At 37.4% G+C, this 25,198-nt stretch overlaps 1 protein-coding gene across 22 annotated transcripts in view; it reads right to left on the bottom strand.

Annotated features, from left to right (window-relative positions):
• The window catches only part of LOC105499433 (phosphodiesterase 4D), a 1,582,997-nt gene that overhangs the window by 109,314 nt on the left and 1,448,485 nt on the right, over nt 1-25,198 (bottom strand). For 11 of the 22 annotated variants that reach the window (XM_071097865.1, XM_071097864.1, XM_071097863.1 and 8 more), the window contains one exon: nt 3,474-3,566. The exons of the other annotated variants lie outside the window; for them this stretch is intronic. In XM_071097865.1, coding sequence (XP_070953966.1) covers nt 3,474-3,566 — 93 coding nt within the window. The remainder of the gene's footprint in view (nt 1-3,473; nt 3,567-25,198) is intronic. 22 annotated transcript variants of the gene reach the window in all.

Below are 25,198 nucleotides of genomic sequence, written 5' to 3'. Positions count from 1 at the left end.
GCACAACCATGTGAGAATAACCCAGAAAATCCCCAAAAATAAGAGGGAACATGTTCCCCCAGATATTAAAATGTATTTCTTAAAATCCATAATAATTATAACATGGGGCTTTTTGTCTAAAAATACAATGTAAAGATTAAAAAAGGAACTAACCATAAACAGTAGAAGTGGCATTTCAAGCCAATAAGGAAATAATAGATTATGTAATACATAGGATTCTGACAATTTAGAAAATCTAGGAAAATATCAGAACCCTGAAATAAAGTAAAATAAATTCCATAATTATTAAAGATGTAAATATATGATGTAAAATGATTAAATACTAGAAGAAAATATTGGGGTTGGAAAAGAATTGCTAAGGATTTATAAAATATATTTATATAGAGACTATATAAACAATATAAACATACAGACTACATGGGAACTATTTAAACTTCTCTTTATTAAAATAGAGTATCTGTAAAAGTAAAAATAGAAATGAATAAATGGCAAAAAAAAGTGTAAAAAACAAGCATAAATGAAAAGTTAATATTCTTAATCTCTAAAGAACAATCCAAAATCAGTAAGAGGCCGGGGTGGTGGCTCACACCTGTAATCCCAGCACTTTGGGAGGCAGAGGTGGGCAAATCACTTGAGTCCAGGAGTTTGAGACCAGCCTGGGCAACAAAGTGAGACACCTGTCTCCTAAAAAATAAATTAAAAAAAAAATCAACAAGAAAAAAAAATCAGCCCATGAATAAATAATAAAATAATAAAAAGCAAAGATGTATAATTGCCATTAGACACACAAAACAGATTTTAATATTCTTGAAGCTAAATTAATTCTCAATAAAACAAAATACTATGCCTGTAATCCCAGCACTTTGGGAGGCCGAGACGGGCGGATCACGAGGTCAGGAGATCAAGACCATCCTGGCTAACACGGTGAAACCCCGTCTCTACTAAAAAATACAAAAAACTAGCCGGGCGAGGTGGTGGGTGCCTGTAGTCCCAGCTACTCGGGAGGCTGAGGCAAGAGAATGGCGTAAACCCGGGAGGCGGAGCGTGAGCTGAGATCTGGCCACTGCACTCCAGCCTGGGCGACAGAGCAAGACTCCGTCTCAAAAAAAAAAAAAAAAAAAAAAAAAAATACTATTTGATTAATCAAATAAAGAGAAAAATTAAAATGATAAAATATAGAAATGGAAAGAATACAGGAAATAGAGACTGCTGATGAAGTGTATATAAACTTTCTGCAGGGCAATATGACAACGATAGCAAAAATATATCTTTAAAATATTGGGCAAATTCTTTAGTTTGACAATTCTAATTCTAGAAATATATAGTAAGAAAACAACCAAGCCTTGCTATAAAGACTCTACACAAAGATATTCATCACAATAGTACTTATAATGTGAAATTTGGAGACAGCTTCAAATATTTAATAATAGAAAGTTGCTTAAGTATAGTATTTTCATGTAAGAAAATGCTATTAAAATGTTATATAGAGAACTGTATTTAATGGTAAGAAAAGTGTTCATGATGCAATATACTGTGAAATTTTAAAAGCAGATTATAAAATATTACCTTCAGTATAATCTCATTTTTGTTAATAAAACTCCTTCTCTCTATATATACACACTCTCACACACATAGATAGAAAAACTATCTCTCAATGGCATAATTATTGACAGTTCATTTTCTCCCCCTTGCTTATTATTATTTTGTCATAGATATGCTATAGGCACTCAATAAATATTTGCTGCTAATTTCCAAAAGTATGTATTACTATATCAAGGTTGTTCACGGAATTCATCATGCAAACAACTACCCTCTTGAGAGAGTCAAAAGGGGGCACTATTAATTATGAATTCATATAAACTATATCAGGACAACAGGCATAAATCGAGTGTCCCAGGCACAGCAAAATGTATGGATACCCTGAAGATGTATCTTGACTTTAGGAAGTTTACAATCTTTCTTGGGGAGAGAAGATTAAAAAACATGAAACCATTAGAAATAATTCCCAAAATCAGTTTTGTAAAAGCAAGCACTTAATTGTACTTGACAAACATTAGATGTTACTGGAGGTCTAAGAAGTAAGAGCTGAATACTCGTCAAAAAAGCTTCCTGGAGGAAGTGGGGATTGAATGATACTTTTAGAATAGGTAAGAAAAAGAATAATGAGAACTTTTCAAATAGAGGTTAGGGTGGTAGAAGGAAAAGAATAAAGTATTCAGAGGTAGCTGATAACAATGTTGTATATACAAAATCACCCTGACTTTTGCAAGGGTCTGTCTATTCAGAAGAGTAAAAAGTAAACAATCTATTAACAATGTACTATCACTGCCTCCACTTTACACAGGAGAAAATGGAAGCTTTAGAAGTTTACATAACCTGCCAAGGGTCACGTAGCTAAAAGTGGAGAGCTGAGATTTGAACCTAAGGAGTTGGTTTCAGAGCCTATGCTTTCTACCCTATGCTGTACTGCCCACTCCAGCCAAGCTCTGGCTTCTGGTATAAATCTGATGTCACTCTTTGTGAGACTGCTTATAACATTTCCTTACCCAGAATCCATCCCTCCTCCTTTCTGCTCTGTCAGAGCTCTTTGTCTACTCACACACAGTTCAAAGAATACCTTCTCCACCAAGTTTTTCTAACAATTCCAATCTTGGAATTCTCTCTTACCTTGGAGTTAAGAATACTACTCTCCTGAATTTCTGCCTACTTCTAAGCCACTACTTCTCAATCTCTTTGTTGGATTCTTCTTTCTCTATACTTTTCTTTTCTTAGTCTACTCATTGCCTATGTGAGTACCTTCACCCCCAAAACTACAATATCTACCTACTATTGTGCTGAAAACCCCAGTTTACATTGTTCTTCCACATTCTATAACTTTCTACCTGGATGTGCACAAACACCTCAAACTTCATATTTCCAACACTGGCATTTACCCTATCTGCGGTTTTTACTATCTTATGGACAGCAGATGCCAGAAATTTAATCACTGAAACCAGAAACCCATGTACAATTCTTGAGTCCTCCCTCTCTCAAGCCCAAAATCCTGGATGTCACCAAGTTCTATTTTACTCTATAAATAACTGTTAGATTATTCTCTCATCTGAACTCCCTTAGTTCAAGTCCTCTTTGTTTCTCATATGATTATTGCGGTAGGCTCTGAACTGGTTTTCCTGGCACCTGTCTTTCCCCTGCCTACTCCAATTCTACCTCCATATCAACATTTCTCAAATCTGAGGAGTCATAGACTTCCAAGGACATTTCCACAATCCCTGAGAAGCATACCATTTCCATATGATAAATCACTGTAGCTAAAAGTTAAATACTTTTCTTCTGTTGATTATGTATAGCTAAGGCAATAATTCATGCATTAGTAAATACAAAGCCAAAATGCAGGCACATTATGCAGAAAATGCCTGTTCTTGAGTTTTTTAAAAATACATTAAAACAATAAGGCCAGGTGCGGTGGCCCCTACCTGTCTTCCCAGCACTTTGAGAGGCCGAGGTGGGAGGATTGCTTGAGACCAGGAGTTTGAGACCAGCCAGGAAAACATAGGGAGACCCTGTCTCTACAAAATTTTTTACAATTAGCCAGGCACAGTGGTGCATGCTTATAGTCCTAGCTACTTAGGAGGCTGAGGCAGAAGGATCATTTGAGCCTGGGAGGTCAAGGCTGCAATGAGCCATAATTGCCACTGCACTCCAGCCTGGGTGACAGAGCAAGACCCTATCTCAATCAATCAATCAATCAATCAATAAGACCTACCACGAAGGAAAAAATTCTTACAGAGAATTATTGAAGTACAAATTGTGTCAAAATTGAAGAATATAATAAAACCTAAGATTGATAGTCCTGTCCTTGAGAAAGATCATCAAGTGATGACCCCATGCTTTAAAAAAATTCCAAGTTTTTTAGCATAATATCTAAGATTTCTCAGCAGTTCCTAATAGGTTACTTCTCTGTAGTCATCTCTCTCACTCCTTCCCCATCACCCATAGTGCCACAATCTGTAACCTGTTTGGGCTCTCTCACACCTTTCATACTGCAATATTTGCTTAAACTATTGACTGCCAACCATACTCATCTTTCCTTTCTAACTAACTAACTTTTCCTCATCCTCAAAGTTCCAGCTCAAGAATTTTCATTTCTGGAAGAATCTCTGATTTTCTTCTCTTCTCTAGTCTTGAAATGGTATGTGTGAACCCACAGATTGTTGTAATGTAATTGTCCTTTCTGTCTAACACCCTCAGTTGCTGGTCCTTGAAATCTGGGACTGTCTTAATCCACTTTAAAGTCTTCAAGCCAAGTACAATTCCTAGGCATGCAATACATGTTCATTAAATAGATGGACGACCTTTATTTATATTTATCTTTTCCCTTTTCTGCTACAATTAGTTAACTCATTCATTTGTTCATTCACTAATAACCACTTATCTGTTATTTTCTGGGAATACAAAAATTAATAAAACATCATCCTTGCCTCCAAAGAACACTTTATTATTGTGCCATCCTTCTCTTTCTCTTTCTCTCCTTCTCTCTAATTATTTAGTTGTGTAGGTATTTTCTTCAAAGGAAGAGTAGGTACTCAGAGGAACACTTATACACTGCTGATGGGAGTGTAAATTAGTTCAGCCATTGTGGAAGACAAGTGTGGCAATTCCTCGAAGACCTAAAAACAGAACTAGCATTCAACCCAGCAATCTCATTACTGGGTATATGCCCAAAGGAATATAAATCATTCTATTATAAAGATACGTGCATATGTATGTTCATTACAGCACCATTAACAATAGCAAAGACATGGAATCAGCCTAAATGCCCATCAGTAATCGACAGGATAAAGCAAATGTGGTACATATACACCATGGAATACTATGAAGCCACAAAAAAGAATGAGATCGTGTCCTTTCCAGGAACATGGATGGAGCTAGAGGCCAATATCCTTAGCAAACTAACACAGGAACTGCATATTCTCACTTGTAAGTGGGAGCTAAATGATGACAACTCATGGACACATAGATGGAAACAACAGACACTGTGACCTATCAGAGGGTGGAGGGTGGGAGGAGTGAGAGGGTCAGGAAAAGCAACTAATGGGTATTAGGTGTAATACCTCGGTGATGAAATAATCTGTACAACAAACCCCATGACACAAGTTTACCTATGTAACAAACCTGTACACGTACCCATGAACTTAAAAGTTAAAAAGAAATAAAAAATAAGAATAGTAGGGATTTATTACAATATCTTCTCTGCTCCTCATAATTCTTAAACCTGTGTAGAAGTTCAACACGTATTTGTGGAATAGCCTTATTACGCCTTCAGGGAATGGAGCAATGCCTTGCCTATTAATGCATACTTCTATCAGAGTTTCCTGCTGCATGGAACACCTGAGTGTTACACTTCAAACAAGTGAGCAATTTATATGTTTTTTTTTGGAGGGGGGTGCATAAATGTGCTAAGTGAGCTGGAGGTTCAGAAGAGAAACTGAATGTTATATATGATTCCAGGTCATTAACTTGGCTCTAACTGCAATACTGATTTCATTAAGATAAAGAAACTAATTGGTATCAATTTTAGTTGACATTATATGTTAGTTTTATAATATTCAGGAATTTTTGAAGGATTATTTTATTTTTATTTTTATAGATGTTCTTGCTCTTTAACACTAAATAACGAGGAAAGACAATAGGGCTAACATTTATTAAGCATTTATGTTGGACAGGCACTGTTTTAAGTACTTTTATATGTATCAACTCATTGAATCTTCATAACTCTTGGTGGACCTATTTGATAGCTGGGGAAACTGAGGCACAGAGAACCTCAAGTAACTTGCCTAAAGTAAGCCAGCTAGTTAGCAAGGACCAGTGATTCAAAAACAGACAGTCTATACTCCTTACAACTGTATTATGCCATCTATAAAAGGACCACTAGACTAATAGTTATTACACCAGATCTTTAATCTTAAATTAGCCATATAATAGTAGAGTGCATTTAAGGATGTCATCTGAGTTTCATTGTCCTTGTACCCCTTACAGTCTATGAGAAGGAACCTTTACATAGTCTTTCATAAACTGTAAAGTGTTAAATTCAAGGATTTCTTATAATATGTTAAAATTACTTTTAAATGAAAGCAGACAGATGAGAGGAGACGCACTAAATGTTCAGACACCCACTAACCACGTCAGGTTGCACATTTTGTTGCTAAACCTAAGGCAGAGATTAGATATGAGGAGAGTGGGAAGCAAGAAGGTATGAAGTCTGGGTATTTAGGAACTAATAGAAATGATTTTCTTGATTAGTTTAAGAACATTAGCAATTACTTATGGGATAAGCAGAGTTAAAGGAATTTCTGGAAGGAGTAAAACTGTAAAAATATAGTCAAATTGTTAAAAAAAATTATCAGAACTCTGTAAAAGCTTATAAAGTTTCATCATATATCTTTCTTTTTAAAAAACAAACAAACAAAAACTTCATGTTCCAGCCAGTTGTTAATAGTGATCAGTTGATGAATACCCCTCATGTTTCATGCATATAAAATTTTACACCATGTCTAGTCCATACACATTAGTGTAGGAGTCAGAATACAGCCTGAATTCTGCTCCCAGCTTTGTACCCTATTGATAAAGCAGTGGATATCTCCCTGTGGGGAGATGTTTCCTCCTGTGATATAAGGATGATGGTTCACTTGCCTCCTCTCTATCTCGAAAAGATGCTCTGAAGATTAGTGAGACAATGGCTGTAAAGCTCTTCTCACTCTTTACAACATAAATCATACACAGACATACTGGCATGAGAAACACTATCATCATCTCTTTTATACATGAAAACAACCATAAGGAAAACAAACCTCAAAGACAGTCCTGTATTATAAAAATGTTGGGTAGGGATGCCAAAAGTTATGGGGTAGGAAACAGCAACAACAACAACAACAAGACAGAATCCAAAGAATATTTGCATTCTATAATATATTCTACAGTCTCAGATGGGGCCTTCGTTGAGTGCTCCCAAGTATTATCAGTAGCCTTTTGTTTTTTGTTTTTGTAAAAGTGATAGTGATGTCAGGAGATGTTACGAAATATATTCCAGTGATAAGCATACAACAAGCAATTAATGGATGAATTCGCCTCTCTCATTGCCATGTTGTGACAAATACTCTAACTTATTTGGCCTTTGGTTCCCTAAAGGGTGCCCAAAAATGCCTTTTAGAAAGTGCTTTTCATAAAGAGCTACAACAACACCAAAACCAATAAAATTCAAATATCTACTAAATATATGAAAGAGTACTCACTCTCATTAGTAATCACAGAAAGGCAATGATCCCATTGTAGAGCCCCTTATTTGAAAAAAAAAAAAAAAAAAGAAAATCCATGTGCTTTTTATTAGAACATGGAGCAACAGGAATTCTCATTAGCTTCTCAACCACTTTGTCAAACACTTCCTGCTTATCTACTGAAGTTAAAGATATGCATGACCCATGAATCCACTTCTAGGTATATTCCCCCACAAAAATGTATGCTTATGTGCATCAAGATACATGCATATAAGTGTTCAAAATATCTTTATTCATAATATTTCCAAACTGGAAATGTTCAACTGCACAACGAAAGAAGATTGGACAGTAAATTGTGGTTCCTTTATGCAACAGAATGCTATATATCGTGATATATATTATGATGTGCAATCCTCAGCTATATACAACATTGATGAATTTTACAACTATGATATTGCATAAAAGGAGCAAAACAGGACTATCTACAAGATGAGTCCATTTGCATAAAATACAAAACAAACTAAATTGAACTGTTGTTTTGACATGCATACATAGGTGGTAAATCATAAAGAAAACTAGGAAAAGAAAAAGGAAAGTCAAGATAGTGGTGACCTATTTGGAGAGGATTAAACAGGAAATTATAGGGTCTTTCTCAGGGGTGATCTTAGTAGTTATTTACTTTAGAACTATTTGCTAAACTTAAAATTTAAATTTTACATACCTTCTTAAATTTTTGTTATATTTCACAATTTAAAAATTTATAAAATGATAATTTTACAAAGCTTAAAAGATGAATTATTTGGGGGCTTTTACTTCTCTTTCATCTGTACAACTGCTGATGAAAATCACTAGGTGTGTATAACATGAAGCATCTCCTTAAATGACATGCATTTATTGAGAAAAAAACACGAAGTCCAAATGATAAAATGTTAGCAAAGTAAAACACTGAAGATTTTTCTTCCCAGAACTGCCAAGCAAGTCTGGTTTAACTGAAATTGACAGCAAAGACAACAGAGCACACTTAATTGAATTTTAATCTCAGTGATCTCTAAGCCATGTTTGAAACATAAACAGACATGTCAGAGTTCTTTATGATGTTGGACATGAATTCATTTTCATAATTCAAAGGCATACTTTGCTTATGAATCTCTTTTTAACAAGCTTTGGCTGAATATTCTTTTCTTCCAGATGTTTGCTGTTGTATACACACAGCCTCCATCTCTTTGCAAATGATTTAAAACATAGTTAGAAAGAGTATATTTATTTTACAAAATGGTAAGGTACAGAATTCAAATAGATCATCTGTGGATTTATATAATGATGAGTACATAAGTCTGATGCAGTCCTCACAAAGACAGCATCTATTAATCTGAAGAAGCTTCTCTTACTAATTTGCAGACCTAAAAGCATTTTATATTACTAAGACATTATTAAATAGGTCAATTAATACTTTTGATAGAGTAGAGAGTCTCCTAAATAATGGACATGAAAAATGATTTTGTAAAAGTACAGTTTCATTTTAAATCCTTGCTTAAGCAATTTGTAGGAGGCAAGATAGTGTGGCAGTTGAGAGGATGGTCACTGAAGTCAGATCTGAATTTGAATACCAGCTCTACCATTTACTAACCTAAACAAGTCATATTACTTCTCTGTGTCTCAATAGCTACTTCCTGAGGTGTTCTTACAAAAAACACAAATAAATAATCCATGTAAAGAACTTTGTAGGGTGCAAGCACATAGTGAGCATGCATTGAGTTTTATTTCTCATCATTATCATCATCTTGCTGAACTTTTGTAAACTCACCTTCTCCAGTCTTTTTCTGCTCTAAGGTGCTCTTCTAAGCTACTAGAATAAGCAAACGTCAACTGTAGAAAGAAATCTACAGGGAAGAGAGAGAGACAGAGGAAAACCTCAAGAGGATAATAATCTGTGACCTTACATAAAATGCACTTCTGACATAAGAACATATACCATAAAAAACGAGAGGATGAGGCCAGGCATGGTGGCTCATGCCTGTAATCTCAGCACTTTGGGACGTCAAGGCGGGCAGATCACGAGGTCAAGAGATCGAGACCACCCTGGCCAACATGGTGAAACCCCATCTCTACTAAAAATACAAAAATTAGCTGGGCATGGTGGTGGGCACCTGTAATCCTAGCTACTCGGGAGGCTGAGACAGGAGAATCGCTTGAACCTGGGAGGTGGAGGTTGCAGTGAGCCAAGATTATGCCACTGCACTCCAGCCTGGCAACAGAGCGAGGCTCCATCCAAAAAAAAAAAGAGGAGAGAATGAGAGTGCTAAATTATTTTTAAATCATGGCCAAAATAAAGTTGGAAAATAAAAATGTGAACAAATCTTCTAGAAGACCAAAAACAAAAGGACAAAAAAGGAAGAAAACAATTAAGAAATTAAAGGATATGATCTAGGAGGTCCAACTAACATAACAAGAATTCAAGGAAGAAAGAACAGAGAAAATGGAGGGTATAAAATTATCAATGAGTAAGAGCAAACATTTCAGAACTGAAGGACTCATATGTCTGGAGTGAAAAGTTCTACTGTGTGCACAGGGCAATGGATAAAATGCAGACCAAGACAATTGATCATGAAATGTGAGAACTTCAGTAAAGAAAAGAAGGTCATAAAAATTTCTACACAGAAAAACAGCAGAATTTCACCAATAGAAAATACAGGAGTGATGTCTACAAAATGTTGAAAAAAATACATTTTTAACATAGAATCCAATTGCAGTTAATCCATGCCTGAGACAAAAAAAGGTTTAAACAAAGGGCTGCCTCTGAATAGTATATAGAAAAGATTTCTGAATAGAAAATCTTAAAAACTAGCTTTTATCCCTGACTTTGATACTAAATGTAGAGACAGGCAAAAATTAGGGGTCTTCTGTCATTCTTCTGAGACTCTGGAGCTCCTGAGACCAAAGCTTCTTTTTTGCTAACACCATTGAATCTGGGAATCAAGAAGCTGCAGAAAGTTATAAAGATTGCCAGACTTCATGTTTCTGGAAAAAAAAAGTACTATTTTTTCATATAGCTGAGACCTCTGAAAAGGTGGGTCAATGGGCAAGATGCCATAAGAAATCAAAGTCAAATACTCATTCTGAAGTCAGTTTTGCTTAGACTTTGTATACTGCCACCAAATTTTTCAAGTCATCAGAAATATAGCTAAGAATGAGTGACTTTTTACTATTAACTAATGACCCACCATTCAACGATCTTGTATGACAAAGTAGAGGAGTATCTTATTTTTATGCTTATTAAATTACGATGGAAAATGTTCATTAACAATCTCATAATGAGGCATTCTAGATGCTTATTCTTACCTAAAAGGAATGAAACAAAAAATAACTAAACTAAAAAGATGAAGACAAAAGCCTTTCTTGGTATTATAGTATTCTTTTACAAAGGATGTGGTTTATCATAGTAATTGATTCCCTCTGTTACACTAGAGATACTATTATATTAAATGCCTAAAGGTTAAACTTAGGTAACAGTGGAGCTATAGTTCTTTCAGAAATAAAATAATTAAATAGCTATGTATGCCAAGAAACCTTACTTTGAACATTTCTATTGTACCGTCTCATTATTTCTGGCTGCCTGATTGGCAAGCAGTAAACTTGGGTAATAGCTTTCTTCTGATATCACTTCAAGTCTACTCTTGAGTTCTAGAATTACCCGCACTACCAGGACTTGACTTGCACAATATGCTGAACTGTTTATAACATTAGGCTTTCCCCGCCTAATTCTCAAGACCATTTTGATAACTGGCTAAGACTGATAGTATCAACAAGTACAAAATAATTATAATAATCATTCTTTCTTAAAATAAGAGTTTCCAGAAACAGAAACTAAAACAGAATTCAGGCTAAGCTCCTAAATAGGCTATCTCAGGGATTCTCAGCTCATTCCTGATGAGGATAGATTGCTTTTTATTTCCCTTAAGTGTTCCATATTTATTTCATAAATATTACTTAACTATGTACCATGTGCAAAGCCCTGTGACAGTTAGCTAGTTACTGTGGAAGAAATAAGGGGAGTGGGAACATCTAGCTTTTTCCTTCAAGGGAGATGGGGGCATCTCTGGAAGTTAGTGTTGGGGCACCTACAGAGGAAATTTCTGAAAAGGAGATGCTGAGGAAGGTGAGGATGAGGAATTAAGTTGTGAATAAAGGAAGGTCAGAGCAATGGTTCTTTTGATAAGATTGGAATGGGATTTGTTTTTAGCACTGCTCCCCTTTCCCTTAACAGTCCCCTTGAGCTATAAATAAATGTTAACTGGCAAAGTTCAAGTAGACAATAAGACTTTAGAATCTACTAGCTAACTGTGATCAATCTTTCATGGAGCCCAATATACAAGGAGAGGTTCTATTTCATCAAGAAATATGACTGCACTGTTAGTGGGCAATTGGTTGTTATGAAGGTCCAGCATTTATTTCTTCTTCCTTTTGGAAAATAACACCCTGATTTCCTTTGGGGAACATCCCCATGGTCAGATGGGACCACTGTGATTGATTGGTCCAGGAGAGGGTTTATACCCTTAATTATGTGGGAGCTACTAGAAAGAGATGCTCTCTTTTTTTTGTTGGACATAAAAAACCTAGAAAGGTATGGCACTAGATTTCTGACACTGGTCTGTCTCATATGGACAGAGCAGTGAATGAAGCCAAAAATGGAGAGTTCTTCTGATATCAGGCATCAGGGAGAAAACAAAACAAAAGAATAAAAATGGAGTTCAGATACAGGACCCGTAGACAGAGGAACTAAATCCTCATGTTCTAATTGAAACAGTATCTATGGTCTACCTAAACCTCATGGGAACCACATTAAATGGTGGATAAAGCCATTAATATACCATATGTAGAAGAAATACATCCACAAGGACATCTTACCAAGTGTGAAAACAAGTGTGTAACAACCATTTATTGGTGTATAATATTATAATCCACAATGTCAGATTTTACTCTTTAAATTCACTAAGAAGCATTCTCAAAGGAATGGAAGAAACAGAGCTGGCTATCAGTTAGGGGAACTATTTGTGTAAATATAAGTAGAAACTTCAAAATAAATTTCTTAAAAGCAATTTTCACTTTCTGAAAGTTTATATGGAATTGGCAAATGACAAGGATTGTGATCATTCATACATGCAAGTCAACAAGCAAAACTAACCAAAAAGAGACAAACAGATACCAGAATAATGAGGCAGTTCTGATGACCAAAAAACACAACTTTACAAGACTGTTTGGGTAATTTATTTTGACTGGTAATACATTATGTCAGTTTATTTTATTTAAGCCACAGCAACGTTTGTCTTCCTGACCATAGTTATTGCATTCCAGAAAAGTACAATATGAAGTTTCAGACTAGTGCTGGGCTTAGTCACACACAGAGCTGGAGTAGGTTTTCTAAGCCCCTGCTCACTGTGTTTCACAAAAATCTCATCCCTTCTGCCCTCCAATCTCTAAACACACATCCAAGCAAATCACACCAAAGCATAATCATTGAAGAACACCATAACTTGCCAATTAAAACTTGGCAAACAGAAACATTAAAGCAAAACTGAGAAAAAAATCATATAATTATCTTAGAAGAAAGCTTTTTTCTTAAATATTATTTTTCTTCCCATTCAGCATGCACAGAAGCAACCTTTGAGCACTAATGTGTTCCTTTTTAGCCTTTGCCTGTTTGTTTCAAAGACAAGAGGAGAAGAGTCTGCTTAAAAGCCAAATACACTGATAAATGTTTACTGATAAAATCTTCCAGATGGGACTACTTTCAAGGAAGGTCAATTACAAGCCTTGTGTCTCTCCTTTTAATGATATCCTTTAATGATTCCCTTCCTCTCCTAGAAAATTAAGTCACAAAGGCAACTTAGGCTGAGAGTGACCCGGTAATCCTCATAATCACATTGCAATGACAGACAAGAAGATCAAAGTACAGGTGCAGTGAGAAATAGGGTTTTACATCCTATTATAAAATGTGAACTTGCTATTAACCAAAGATCAAATGTACCTCCAACTCCCAAATTCCCAACTTCCAATACTTTTTAAATTCTGTGGTTTTCTGGATTAATAAACTTTCCCTAATATTCCCCCTCCCAATTTGTGCTAAACATTGATGGTTTTTTCTTCACATATGTTGATTATGTTTTCATATATGCAATAACTAACTAATTTTAGAAATTTGGTAAATTGTGTTGAAACTCTAATAGCACTAAGAAGTTCCCAACCTAGTTGGTAAGCTATTGTCTCCAATACTGCAAAGAGAAAATCTAGCAATGGAAATTACATAAAGATAACGTGATGCTAATATGCCGGTTAAAAAGTGAATTAGGCATCTAGTAATGGCTTTAATAAGAAAGAGGTTTATTTTTATCTCATATTAAGAAAATCTAGGCTGGGCATGGTGGCTCATGCCTTTAATCCCAGCACGTTGGGAAGCCAAGGCAGGAGGATCACTTGAGTCCATTAGTTTGAGACCAGCCTGGGTAACATAGTGAGACCTCATATCTACTAAAAATTAAAAAAAAAAAATGCTGGGTATGGTGGCATGCACCTGTGGTCCCAGCTACTAGGGAGGCTGAGGTGGGAGAATTGCTTGCATGCAGGAGGTTAAGGCTGCAGTAAGTCCTGATCACACCACTACACTCCAGCCTGGGTGACAGAGAGAGATTCAAAAAAAAAAAAAAAAAGGAAAAAGAAAATCTAGAAACAGGTCAAGGTTGGAATGATCCTTAACATATGCCTTCCATTCTTAATTTTGCCATTTAGGTTGCAAGATGGCTACTGATGCTCCAGCCAGCACCAGCACCGAATCACTACTACACAAACAGGAGGAGGAGTAAAAGTGAGTGCTTCTAGGCAGGAGCTCCCTCTGCTATCACGTAGCTGGCTGCATCAATCTCTTAGAAAGTCTGAGAAATGCAATCTTTGGACTAGGCAGGTGTCACCAAATATAATTAAGATTCACTCAGTCATCTTTATTATACTGGTTACTAAATGAACAAATCTGTAAGGAGATTCAGTTGGCACCAGCAGTCTTTGTCACACCATAGAATCACTGATTTCTCAATACTGGATGGAATTTGGTCTAATCCCTTACTTAGAGAAAGGGAAACGGAGAGCAGAAAGATTAAGAAATTTCCCCCAAAGGACAAAACTGGTTAGCCAAAGAACTAGGTGCAGAATTCATACCCTTGATCTATCAGTAAAGATCCAGTTCTTTACTGACAAAGCAAACTTCAGTGAGGTCAGCCCAGGAAATTCAGCTAACCAACATGAATAAATAACACGTCTTACTACCTGGGTCAGACCCTGTGACTCACACGTCAGGCTTTACAGTCATAACTGCTCATACGCTGTAACATCCACCCTCTTTGGTTATAAAGTGAGAATCACCATATTCACCACAAGTCATGTACATGTTTACATGGCCACTAAATAACCAACAAAATGAGAGATGTGCCGCAAAATGTGACAGTACGAGTTACTGTTTGTAAAAGAGAAGAATGTTCCACACTCACGGGTAAAAATTGGAACTTGAACTTTATGAGTGACTCTAGATCTTTTATGGTGGTGGCTTTTTAAATACAGACAAACACATGATTATGGTATCTCCCAAAACTGACATTCTCAAAATAACATCCACCATTATACAAAGGAAGTTTGAATGTTTTGAGGCTTTTTTGCTTATAAGCCATTGCTCTTACCTCTTATCTCTTCGATTATGGCCATCACTTACTTCCTCAGACTCCACCCAGCTGCATTCTCAACAAACCACAGTCCAGGATCAGAACTTCTATAATGCATATGCTTCCTTCAGCACTTTGAGATACATTATTAGGCCCTGCTCTTATATTTTACTTCTTTTATGTTTCAAGCTTCTTGAGGGCAGGGCCAATACTTTCTTTATTTTCCATAACACCCCTCATATGAAAAATATTCTAGCATTCTTTCACAGTGTCATGCTTAGAACATTCCAGTATTTTCCCAACCTATCTCTCTAACTGCTTCCAGTGGTTCCACTGACTCTATTCTTTCACCCTTACTCACAACATGGATTACTTGAGTGATTGCTCAAAAATATGGAGCAAAGCAAGGCACATTTCTACATCTTTGGCAGTGTGCCACTGTCTATAAACTTTTTAATAAGGTTGCCCTGACTTGCTTTCTCACGTAGTCTTATTCCTTGCCGTTTCCTCTGTTTGCACCCTACATACTGTAAGTTACTCTGAAATATTCATCTTTTTCTACATGCCTGTGACTTTGTACATGTAGTTCCCTTTGTCTGAAATGTCCTTTCTTCTTTCCTTTATGGAGTTTCCAAATGGCCTCCAAGGTATATGTCAATTATTATCTATGAAAGGTTTTGCTATATATATCCAGTATTTTCTAGGGGATGGGAAGCTTAAAAAATAACTTGAGCATTACTCTACACACACTTCCATTATGACATCTTAGTCTATTTGGAAAACTCCACTCATATAGAAATTGTGTTTATTTCAGTTCACTGTGGATACAGGTTCTGATGCACAGGAGCTACTCAATAGTTGCTGAATGAATGAATGTCAGCTTTCCTAAATAGACTTGAATGACTGTCTTGAGAGTCTGACTGCTTGTCATAATAAATCTTGTCTCATTTGATTCTAGTTCCGCAGAGGCTAGCATAGTACTTCGATGTAAAAATTGTTATATCTCTTTTGTTTTTCCAGTTAATCACTGGAGACCAGGGCTGCCCTTTCAATAGGAAATCTAATATCTCTCTTTTTGAAAACTACCCCTCTTTCAAATAGCTCAAGAACCTCAGGGATTATTCAGTCTAAAGCGGAGTCTTGCTTCTAAACTTCAGGTGTAGAGAGGATGGCAATTGGTATGAAGGCTTCTGCCACTGCCATGTGGTATCACAGTGAACTATGGTCCTGTCCAGTCCTGTGTCCTTGCTGGTTTGGGTCTCCATGCCCAGCCTTGGATTCCAAGAGTTCAGCTCTTTGATTTAACTCATTTAGTATAGATCAACCCTCACTCAACAATCTAAGATGCTCTTGAGCAGGCAGCTTAGGTTTCCCCTTCCTCTACACAGATACATTAATTCCTCTAGGGCCCACTGTATCAGTATTCTCTCCCGACAATACACCATGGGACTGCCCTTTTTCATCCATTCTCATGGGTTTCCTTTGTGCTTCTAATTGTGGGAGAAAGTGAGAAAGTCTTTTTTCCTGGTAGACTCCTGAATTCTTAGGTAATTTGGTTCACTCTATCCTCAAACTGTACCAAGAGGAGGGGTAGCTTTTAATTAGAAGGGGGAAATTTTGTCACACTCTTTCTCCAAAGAAAAAGATGACTACAGGCCTTATGTTTATATAGCTAAGGGAGTCCACTTAATGGTTTTTCCAAAAATAATAAATACACAAACCCCTAGTAGGTTTTCCAACAGTAGAGTCAGAAGTGGAGAGTCAGAATTTCTGCCTCTCCAGGCACCCTCTTACATAGGCATGGTAATGTTTATTGAAATTCACTATAAAGGCAAAATGCCGGGCGCGGTGGCTCAAGCCTGTAATCCCAGCACTTTGGGAGGCCGAGACGGGTGGATCACGAGGTCAGGAGATCGAGACCATCCTGGATAACACGGTGAAACCCCGTCTCTACTAAGAAATACAAAAAACTAGCCGGGCGAGGTGGCGGGTGCCTGTAGTCCCAGCTACTCAGGAGGCTGAGGCCGGAGAATGGCGTGAACCCGGGAGGTGGAGCTTGCAGTGAGCTGAGATCCGGCCACTGCACTCCAGCCTGGGCTACAGAGCGAGACTCCGTCTCAAAAAAAAAAAAAAAAAAAAAAAAAAAAAAAGGCAAAATTGGATGAGGACAATTGAGAAACTCTTGTCCTAAATATCTTTAACTGACTGGTCAAGGAAACAGTGAGTCTAATAATAAACTTTTTTTTTTTTTTTTTTTTTTAAGTGCATAGCCCTACCAATCCAATAAGACAAAAGAGATTCATTCCAAAGGAAAGATCTGGCATTTCAGGATCACATTTAAGTAGGAGAGGATGCATACAATAATAATACATTTCAATTAGATGACAAAGTCAGCCATAGGACACAGTACCAGTAGTGTCTTTTCCACTAAGAATTGGGGAAGGGAGGCTTAAAATTCACCTTATGTTTGTTTAACAAACATGCCAGGGAATCCTTCCTTCAACTGTGCCCATCGAGTTGAGCTACATACATACAACATAATCCAGGAAGACCACCCCAAACTGAGGCTTTATTTACTACTTTGCATTGCCTCTAAAACTGTAAATTTTTTCCCTACTTTTTTTTTTTTTAAGACAGAGTTTTGCTCTTGTTGCCCAGGCTGCAATGCAATGGTGTGATCTCGGCTCACTGCAACCTCCACCTCTTGGGGTTCAAGCGATTCTCCTGCCTCAGCCTCCCGAGTAGCTGGGATTACAGGCATGTGACACCACTCCCGGCTAATTTTGTATTTTTAGTAGAGATGGGATTTCTCCATGTTGGTCAGGCTGATCTCAAACTCCCGACCTCAGGACCTCAGGTGATCCGCCCGCCTCGGCCTCCCAAAGTACTGAGATTACAGGCGTGAGCCATCGCGCCCAGCCCCTACATTTTTAATGCTTCTAAAATCCAGATATGTTTTTATAATCAATGGCACCTTGGACTTGATGAAATAAAGTAATCAAATAGTTTTAATAAATCAAATACTTTTAAAAATATAAACAATTTAAAAATTGTTCTAAGACCCAGGTTCCAACCTCAGGATCTGGATGTGACCATAATGCTATATTAGCATATAAAAGCAGAGAAACAGACAATAGTGGTAACCCTTCAAAGGGGAAAAAGCCTGTTAGCTGAAGATGATAGAGGAACCCAGTGCTTCTCAAAGGGGGTTCCCCATCCAGCAGTTCATCAGCATCGGCATCACTTGGGAACTTGTAAGAAGTAAAATTCTCAGGACCCACCCCAGAAGTACTGAATCAGAATTTGTGGGGCATAGGGCTCTGTAATCCGTGTTTTAAAAAGGGCATGAGTTTGAGAACCACTCATATAGTAGCTAAATAAAGAAGATACTTGGTCAGTATACACTTGGCATACCTAGGGGAGGGGCAGCATAATACTTAAAAGCCAAGTGTTAAGACTACCCTAAAAGGAGGAATCTGAAAACCCAATGCAGGAAAGCTCTTTAAAGTCTACAGTTCCTAGTTTCTGACTCTATATATGTCAAAGCAGCTTCTAATTAGAAGTTTGTTTCCCAAGGGGCTGAACTACAAGGACAGAATGAACTGATCTGGCCAATATGGTATCCTGTCTCCTTGTCAATATATTTCTCACTATGAATTTTCTAATTCATGTTCTTGCTCTTGCATAAAGTTCATGAGTTCTGAGTGTCAGTAATAGCACCTGATCTAATTGGGTTCTGAGAAAATCAATTCTGAACCTGAAAAACTAAAGGTCAGTCTTTGAAATTTGTGTATATTACAAAGACCCAGTCCAAAAGGGCCCAGTACATACCTAATACTCATTTAAATGGAGTATTTACCAGGTCAAGAGAAGTGAAAAATTAAGGGCAATTAGGTCAAGATTGCAAACTAGCAATCCTCAGGCCAGATCTGGCCCACAGATGTGGCTTGTTTGGCCCACACACATTGTTCAAAAATGTGAAGTTTCACATTAAATATTGGATTTCTTCAGTCTTAAAAAAGCAATAAAAAGATTTGACAATAGGGAGTCCACATCCTGGCACTTGAGCACTTGCCTGGAGCTAGTCAGAAGCTGTCTCCTTTAAACAGGTTGTAGCTTCCAGGCCACCCCAGTCCCAGGAATCCTTACTGACTTCTGGCTGGCAAGCTTCTCCCTTTATGTGAATATGATCTGTCTGACCCCTGGTACATAAGAGTTTGAAGATCATTGATTTACATAATCATTTTTCATGGAACTGATCATTAGACTGATTTGAATAAAATGAATTACTCAGAAAATTAGCTATATTTTGTACCTTTATAGCTATTTGTATGTGTGAGTAGGGATGTAGAGGTTAGTTATTTTTAAAAACAGACAGTGGTGAAGGCAAAGGTTACCAGGTAGAGTATAAAGAGTACCAGCCTGTGCTGTCTAGATTTGGATTTGCCGCTTACTAAATGTAAAACTGTCCCTCAGCCACGGTTTACATATCTACTAATGGGAATGATAATATCTACTATGCACAGGGTTTATGGTGATAATTGACTTAGATATGTTCAAGACTGTATAGAACCTCAAAAATGTTAATTGAATTAAATTTTGATGGTTTTTTAATCTGAATTTTACTTTAGAAATTGTTCCTAACAGAGTATAAACTTTTGAAAAAAAAAACAATCAAAATTAAACCTCAATAGTCTTACATTGTGATAAGACAATGGAATTAACATTTATTGACTGTAAACTATGAACCAGATAGTATGCTGGGTGCTTTAAATATATTGTCTCATGGAACCCATAAATAATTACTATGAGTTAGTATTATCTATCTTTTACACATTAAAAGCCAGGGCTAGAAAAGTTTAGGTAATTTACCAAAGTCACACAGTAAGCATTGGATAACCAAGGTCCATCTTACTCCAAAGCCCTTACATGTGTGATTACTGTAGTGTTTCTCAAACTAGCCTGATTATATGAATCATAGGCTAGTAGTTAAAAATATAAGCTCTCCTATTTATTTCCAAGCTTACTGAACCAGAATCTAAAGGGATACATAGCCTTGAAATGTGCCACATTTTACCACGGCCCATGTAATTCATAATAGCAGCAAGGAAACTGCTTACGAAAGCTGTTAAGAATCAGAGTAAGTAGAAAAAGAATTACTTTGTGTTATACTCAATAGAAGAAAGGAAAGAAAGGGGGAAACTAGGAAGAAAAGAAGGGAAGGAGAGGGAGGAAAGAAGGAACAAAGGAAAGAGGGAAGGAGAGAGGAAAAGAAAGAAAGGAGGGAATGAAGGAGACAGGCAGAAAAAGATCCTGGAGCTAAGGCCTATGGCATTTGAAGGATGATGTGAATGCACTTACTAGATGGATGCTTTCTTTCTAACTGCACCCAGCCTGTTTACTGCAAACATAAGGGATCAACCAACAGGAAGCTCAGCTTGCCACTGCAGAGGAGTAAAGCACTTTGAACTACAGGCATCTTGTACACCCAAATTACATACTGTGATACATATAGTATTTGAGCTGTTCCGCAAGACAGAAGCCAATTATTCTTGGCACGTACTTCTGTCGTGCTATCCAAATCACCATCCCTCACATGTGGATCTGTGCCACATCAAACGCACCAAGTCATAAATTCCTTAAACTCTTTGAGATGAAAGTCAAATGTTGGAGAAAAAGGATAGTCTGGTACATACACCATATAGCCAAAAAGATGTGTGCTTAACTTAGAACTGCTGGATCTATTATGAGAAACCGGGGCAGCAAAATTCTGCCTTAGGAACTTTTCAGAGTTTTGTAAACTGAATTTTTCCAATGTAATTCAGTATTATCATTGCCTTTTCAAATCTTAGTTATTTCATTTATTGTATTCATCTTAAAATAATTTATTTTCCAGCCTCTCCCTTTAAATGTTTTTAAGCACAGTGGAAAAACATGGACACTAAAACAAGGAGTAGAGGCCGTAGATACCATCAAATTCTATTGAGAATCACAGAAACCATGCATATGTCCTGAATGGTAGTATGATTTGATAATCAGATCAATTAGTTAACCCATTCCTCTTACCCCTTACAAATCCTGAGGTTACGGGATTTAATCAAAACTGTCAGGTGATATGAAAATAGAAATCTAATGATAACTGTTAATAGTATAAAGAATTTAAAACGTAAATCTTGCAAGATTAAAAAGCAGAAAGTGGGGTATTAGATGCACCATCTTTGTGCTTCTTAAGCTTTAAATATGCTGTGGAAACTCCTAGAAATCTTGTGAAATTGCAGATTCGGATTTAGTAGTACTGTATTTCTGAGTTCCAAGATTCCGATTTCTAACAAGTGCCGATGTGACTGGCCCAGGGGTCAGACTCAGTAGCGAGTGAGTCAATTTAAGAAGGCTCACATTGGAGAAGTTCTAGAGACATGACACAATCTCCCCATAGGAGGGAGTGTGACCTAACACTAGTATTACCTAGAAAAAATGCAAAGATGAAAGTGTTCATTTAAGTGTCCAGTTTCTCCGGAAGAAATGGGTTACCTATGAAACAGAAATATAATCTTATTTTTGTTTTAATGTGAGAAGAATTCTAAGAAAGTAAACAGATTTACAATCAATACATAATTGGGTTTCTCAAACTTAAGAATCTGATGAGGATACTAGATCATCTACCCGGAAAAATACAGATAATGTACATGCACACACTATACACGCACATCTGTATACAGTTTCAGGAAGTTCACTGAGTTTCCTTTGGAAAGGTATGAACTACCTAAAGGCTCATATCACAATTTAAGACTACCAATGCACATGTGTAGCTGGTACAGAGGAACAACTTGTAGTTTTAAGACTAATTGATAGAGGGGGCAATTTAGAATCTGCTTATGTGTTTGACTGATGACATTATTGCACAAAGGCTTACGATTTCTCAGTCACTTCTGTAAAATACAAACTGGTTGAGATGTACATTTTTCCAAGGTAAGACATTAAGCATCTTCATATTAGGTAGGAAAAAACCCACCATGTTAAAAAGTTAAATATATACTACTTCGGAAAAACACAAGACAAAAATCCAGTTTTGAAAATGACTGCACAGTACAGGGGTTTCTGAAGATGTAAAGGGCAATTGTTGTTTTATGCTGGTAGCATACATCAGCTTTTTTTCTCCAATACTTTTGAACATCCCACCACCTGCCTTTTTAAACTAGTAAGAAATTATGATTATTTAGAGTTGTCCTTTAAAAGCCATAGAAAACAAGTTAATGTTTTTTCAAAAAACAGTATTGATCACCCAATCTTAGATAAGCAACTTAAAATCTAGAAAGTGAGCTACATCTGTGTGTGTGTGCATGTGTGTGTGTAAAGTTATATGTCAAGACATAATATGAAATATAGACATAACGCTATGAGAGTGCTGAGGGCTTTTTTCTTTTTTCTTTCTTTTTTTTTTTTTTTGAGCTGGAGTCTTGCTCTGTCACCCAGGCTGGAGTACAGTGGCATGATCTTGGCTCACTGTAACGGGCGCCTCCTGGGTTCAAGTGATTCTCCTGCCTCAGCCTCCCACGTAGCTAAGATTACAGGCACTCGCCACCACGCCTGGCTAATTTTTGCATTTTTAGTAGAGACAGGGTTTCATCATGTTAGCCAGGTTGGTCTCAAACTCCTGACCTGCAGTGAACTTCCCGTCTCAGCCTCCCAAAGTGCTGAGATTACAGGCATGAGCCACTGCACCCAGCAGGAGTGATTATTTCCAGCACGAGATAATAGGGATGTATGAAGGGAATCACCGAGGTAGCTCTGAGCTGGATTCAGGAGGAGTAGGATTTCAATAGACAGAGAAGTAGAAGAGGGACATTTCATGTAAAGGGACTCTCAAAAGCAAAGCATTATAGAGTGTAAGAGTGGAGGGAAGCATATCCTGTTTGGTCCAAGAAGAGGATGATATTTCATCATACTTGTAATATTACTACTTGTATAGGCTCTTCTTGACTCGGTTTGCTTTAACCAATAGAACACACAAAATTGGCCAAGTGCCAGTTCTAGGCTTAAACTTTAAGAAGGCCTGGCTTTTGTGCTCTTGGCAGCCCTGAGTTGCCAGGGAAGAAATTCTGACTACCTTGCTGGAGAGTTCACATGAGGAATCCACATGGAGAGAGAGAGGAAAGCCCTGAGACTACATGAAGAAAGACAGAAGGCACGTTATCTCAGCTGAGCCCAGCCTCCAGTCTACTGGCCAAGTGACTGCAGCCATATTGGGGACCATGGGTAAGACCAGCAGAACTCCCCGGCTGATCCCAGCACAGACTGCAAAATAGAATGGTTGTGTTTCAAGACATCACTTTCTGAAATAGTTTGTTATGCAGCAATAGAAAACTGAAACTGAGTGTTTACCAACATTTTAAATCACTACTGCCTTTTGATAAATACAAAACGCGTAAACCCAACTGGAGCTTCAGATGTAGCACTGTCCTTCTACACTCACTAGTCATGACTTATTTTGAATTTTATTATTTTGTATCCTAATCCTAAATTTTGTTTAGGATACAAAGCTCTAGGTTTCTTCTTTTTACAAATGAAAACTATTATAAAAGTAAATAACCATTAAAAACCATTCCCTACATCACCTCTTCTATTGTTCCCCCTTAACAGCAGCACTTTAGATGGATTAGTGCACATGTGTATGTGCACACATGTATGTGCACACATGTATGTATATGTGTTCATGGTAATATTTGGTCATAGGGAAGATTAAGAAAAGGATTAGGGCTAAAAGGCTGAACATAGGGTGAGTTTCTGTGTTTATCTTCTGTTTTAGAGGGAACCTAGGGCAGTGTTTCTCAAAATTCTTAACTTAAAAAATATTGGCCAGGTGCAGTGGCTCCCACCTGTAGTCCCAGTATTTTAGGAGGCCAAGGCGGGCCGATCGCTTGAGGTCAGGAGTTCTAGACCAGCCTGGCCAACGTGGCAAAACCCCGTCTCTACTGAAAATACAACAACAACAAAAAATTAGTCAGGCATGGTGGCGGGTGCCTGTAATCTCAGCTACATGGGAGTCTGAGACAGGAGAATCGCTTGAACCAGGGAGGCAGATGTTGCAGTAGTGAGTGGAGATCGTGCCACTGCACTCCAGCCTAGGCAACAGAGCGAGACTCCTTTTCAAAAAATGCAAATGAAAATTTAAAAAAATTAACAAATTCATAGGAACCGTGTGTGTGTGTGTGTGTGTGTGTGTGTGTGTGTGTGTGTGAGTGTGTATGTGATGTAGGCCTGCCTATCCATACTGAAACAAATTTATAAAAGTTTTTCCCTATATGTGATACATTCTCATTTATTTCTACTCTATTCCAGTTCCTTTTTTCTTACTGATAGTTGTGACTCATTATATCAATTTCATAATGCACATAGAGGTTGAGACCCTCAGATGAAAAATACTGTCTTAAGGGGCATTAATCATTTAAAAACATTCGTTAAATCCTGTATGTGCCATACATTGTTCTAGTCCCTTGGATAAACCAGTGATAAAACAAATACAGTTCCTTCTTTCATGGACAAAATAGTCATTAAACAGCAATCACAACAAAATATGAACAAAATATGATTTGATTGCATTCATAATAAATGCTGAGAAAGAAAAGTATGGGTGCTATGAGAAGCTCTGATAAGGAGACTTCACTGAATCTGGAGCATTTAAGTGGATCTGTTCATGGATGCCAAGTTAAGGAAAGCCCAAAGTAATAGAGGTCAGTCTAGAACATTTCTGGTCTGCCAAGGGCTAGCAGAGGACAACTGCAGGTGGCTGCTGAATAAGCCAAGTAGGGTGTAAGCTGGGCTGACACTCAGCCCAATCCTAAAGCTGGCTTTAGGGGCTGGTGCATGCTGTAGCCTGTTGGGCCCAGCTCATATGAATCCTTTCCAACAATTTTTGGCTCGTGGGATCTAGAGAGGAGAGGTCAAGGAGCAACAGTGAAGTGTCCCCCTTACAGTCCAGAAGTAAGAGAAGTAAAATCATTTACCATCTTTCAGGGGAAAATTATGAGATCCATCTAGAGTTACGAAAAACTGTGTCCAAGAGACTCCCAGGCTGGACGCTGACAGTAATTACTTGAAGGTGTTAACATATTTGGAAAAAGAAAGTTCCCATTAGAATAAGGGTGGTTGGCAAGTAAATCAAAGACAAAGGAGACTTGACTTGTGCTGCCCATAGAGGGAAGGAGTGCCTGTATGAGCCTCAAG

Source organism: Macaca nemestrina, chromosome 6 (assembly GCF_043159975.1).
Source record: "Macaca nemestrina isolate mMacNem1 chromosome 6, mMacNem.hap1, whole genome shotgun sequence".
Lineage (NCBI taxonomy): Eukaryota > Metazoa > Chordata > Mammalia > Primates > Cercopithecidae > Macaca > Macaca nemestrina.
This window is presented reverse-complemented; position numbering and strand designations above follow the sequence as displayed.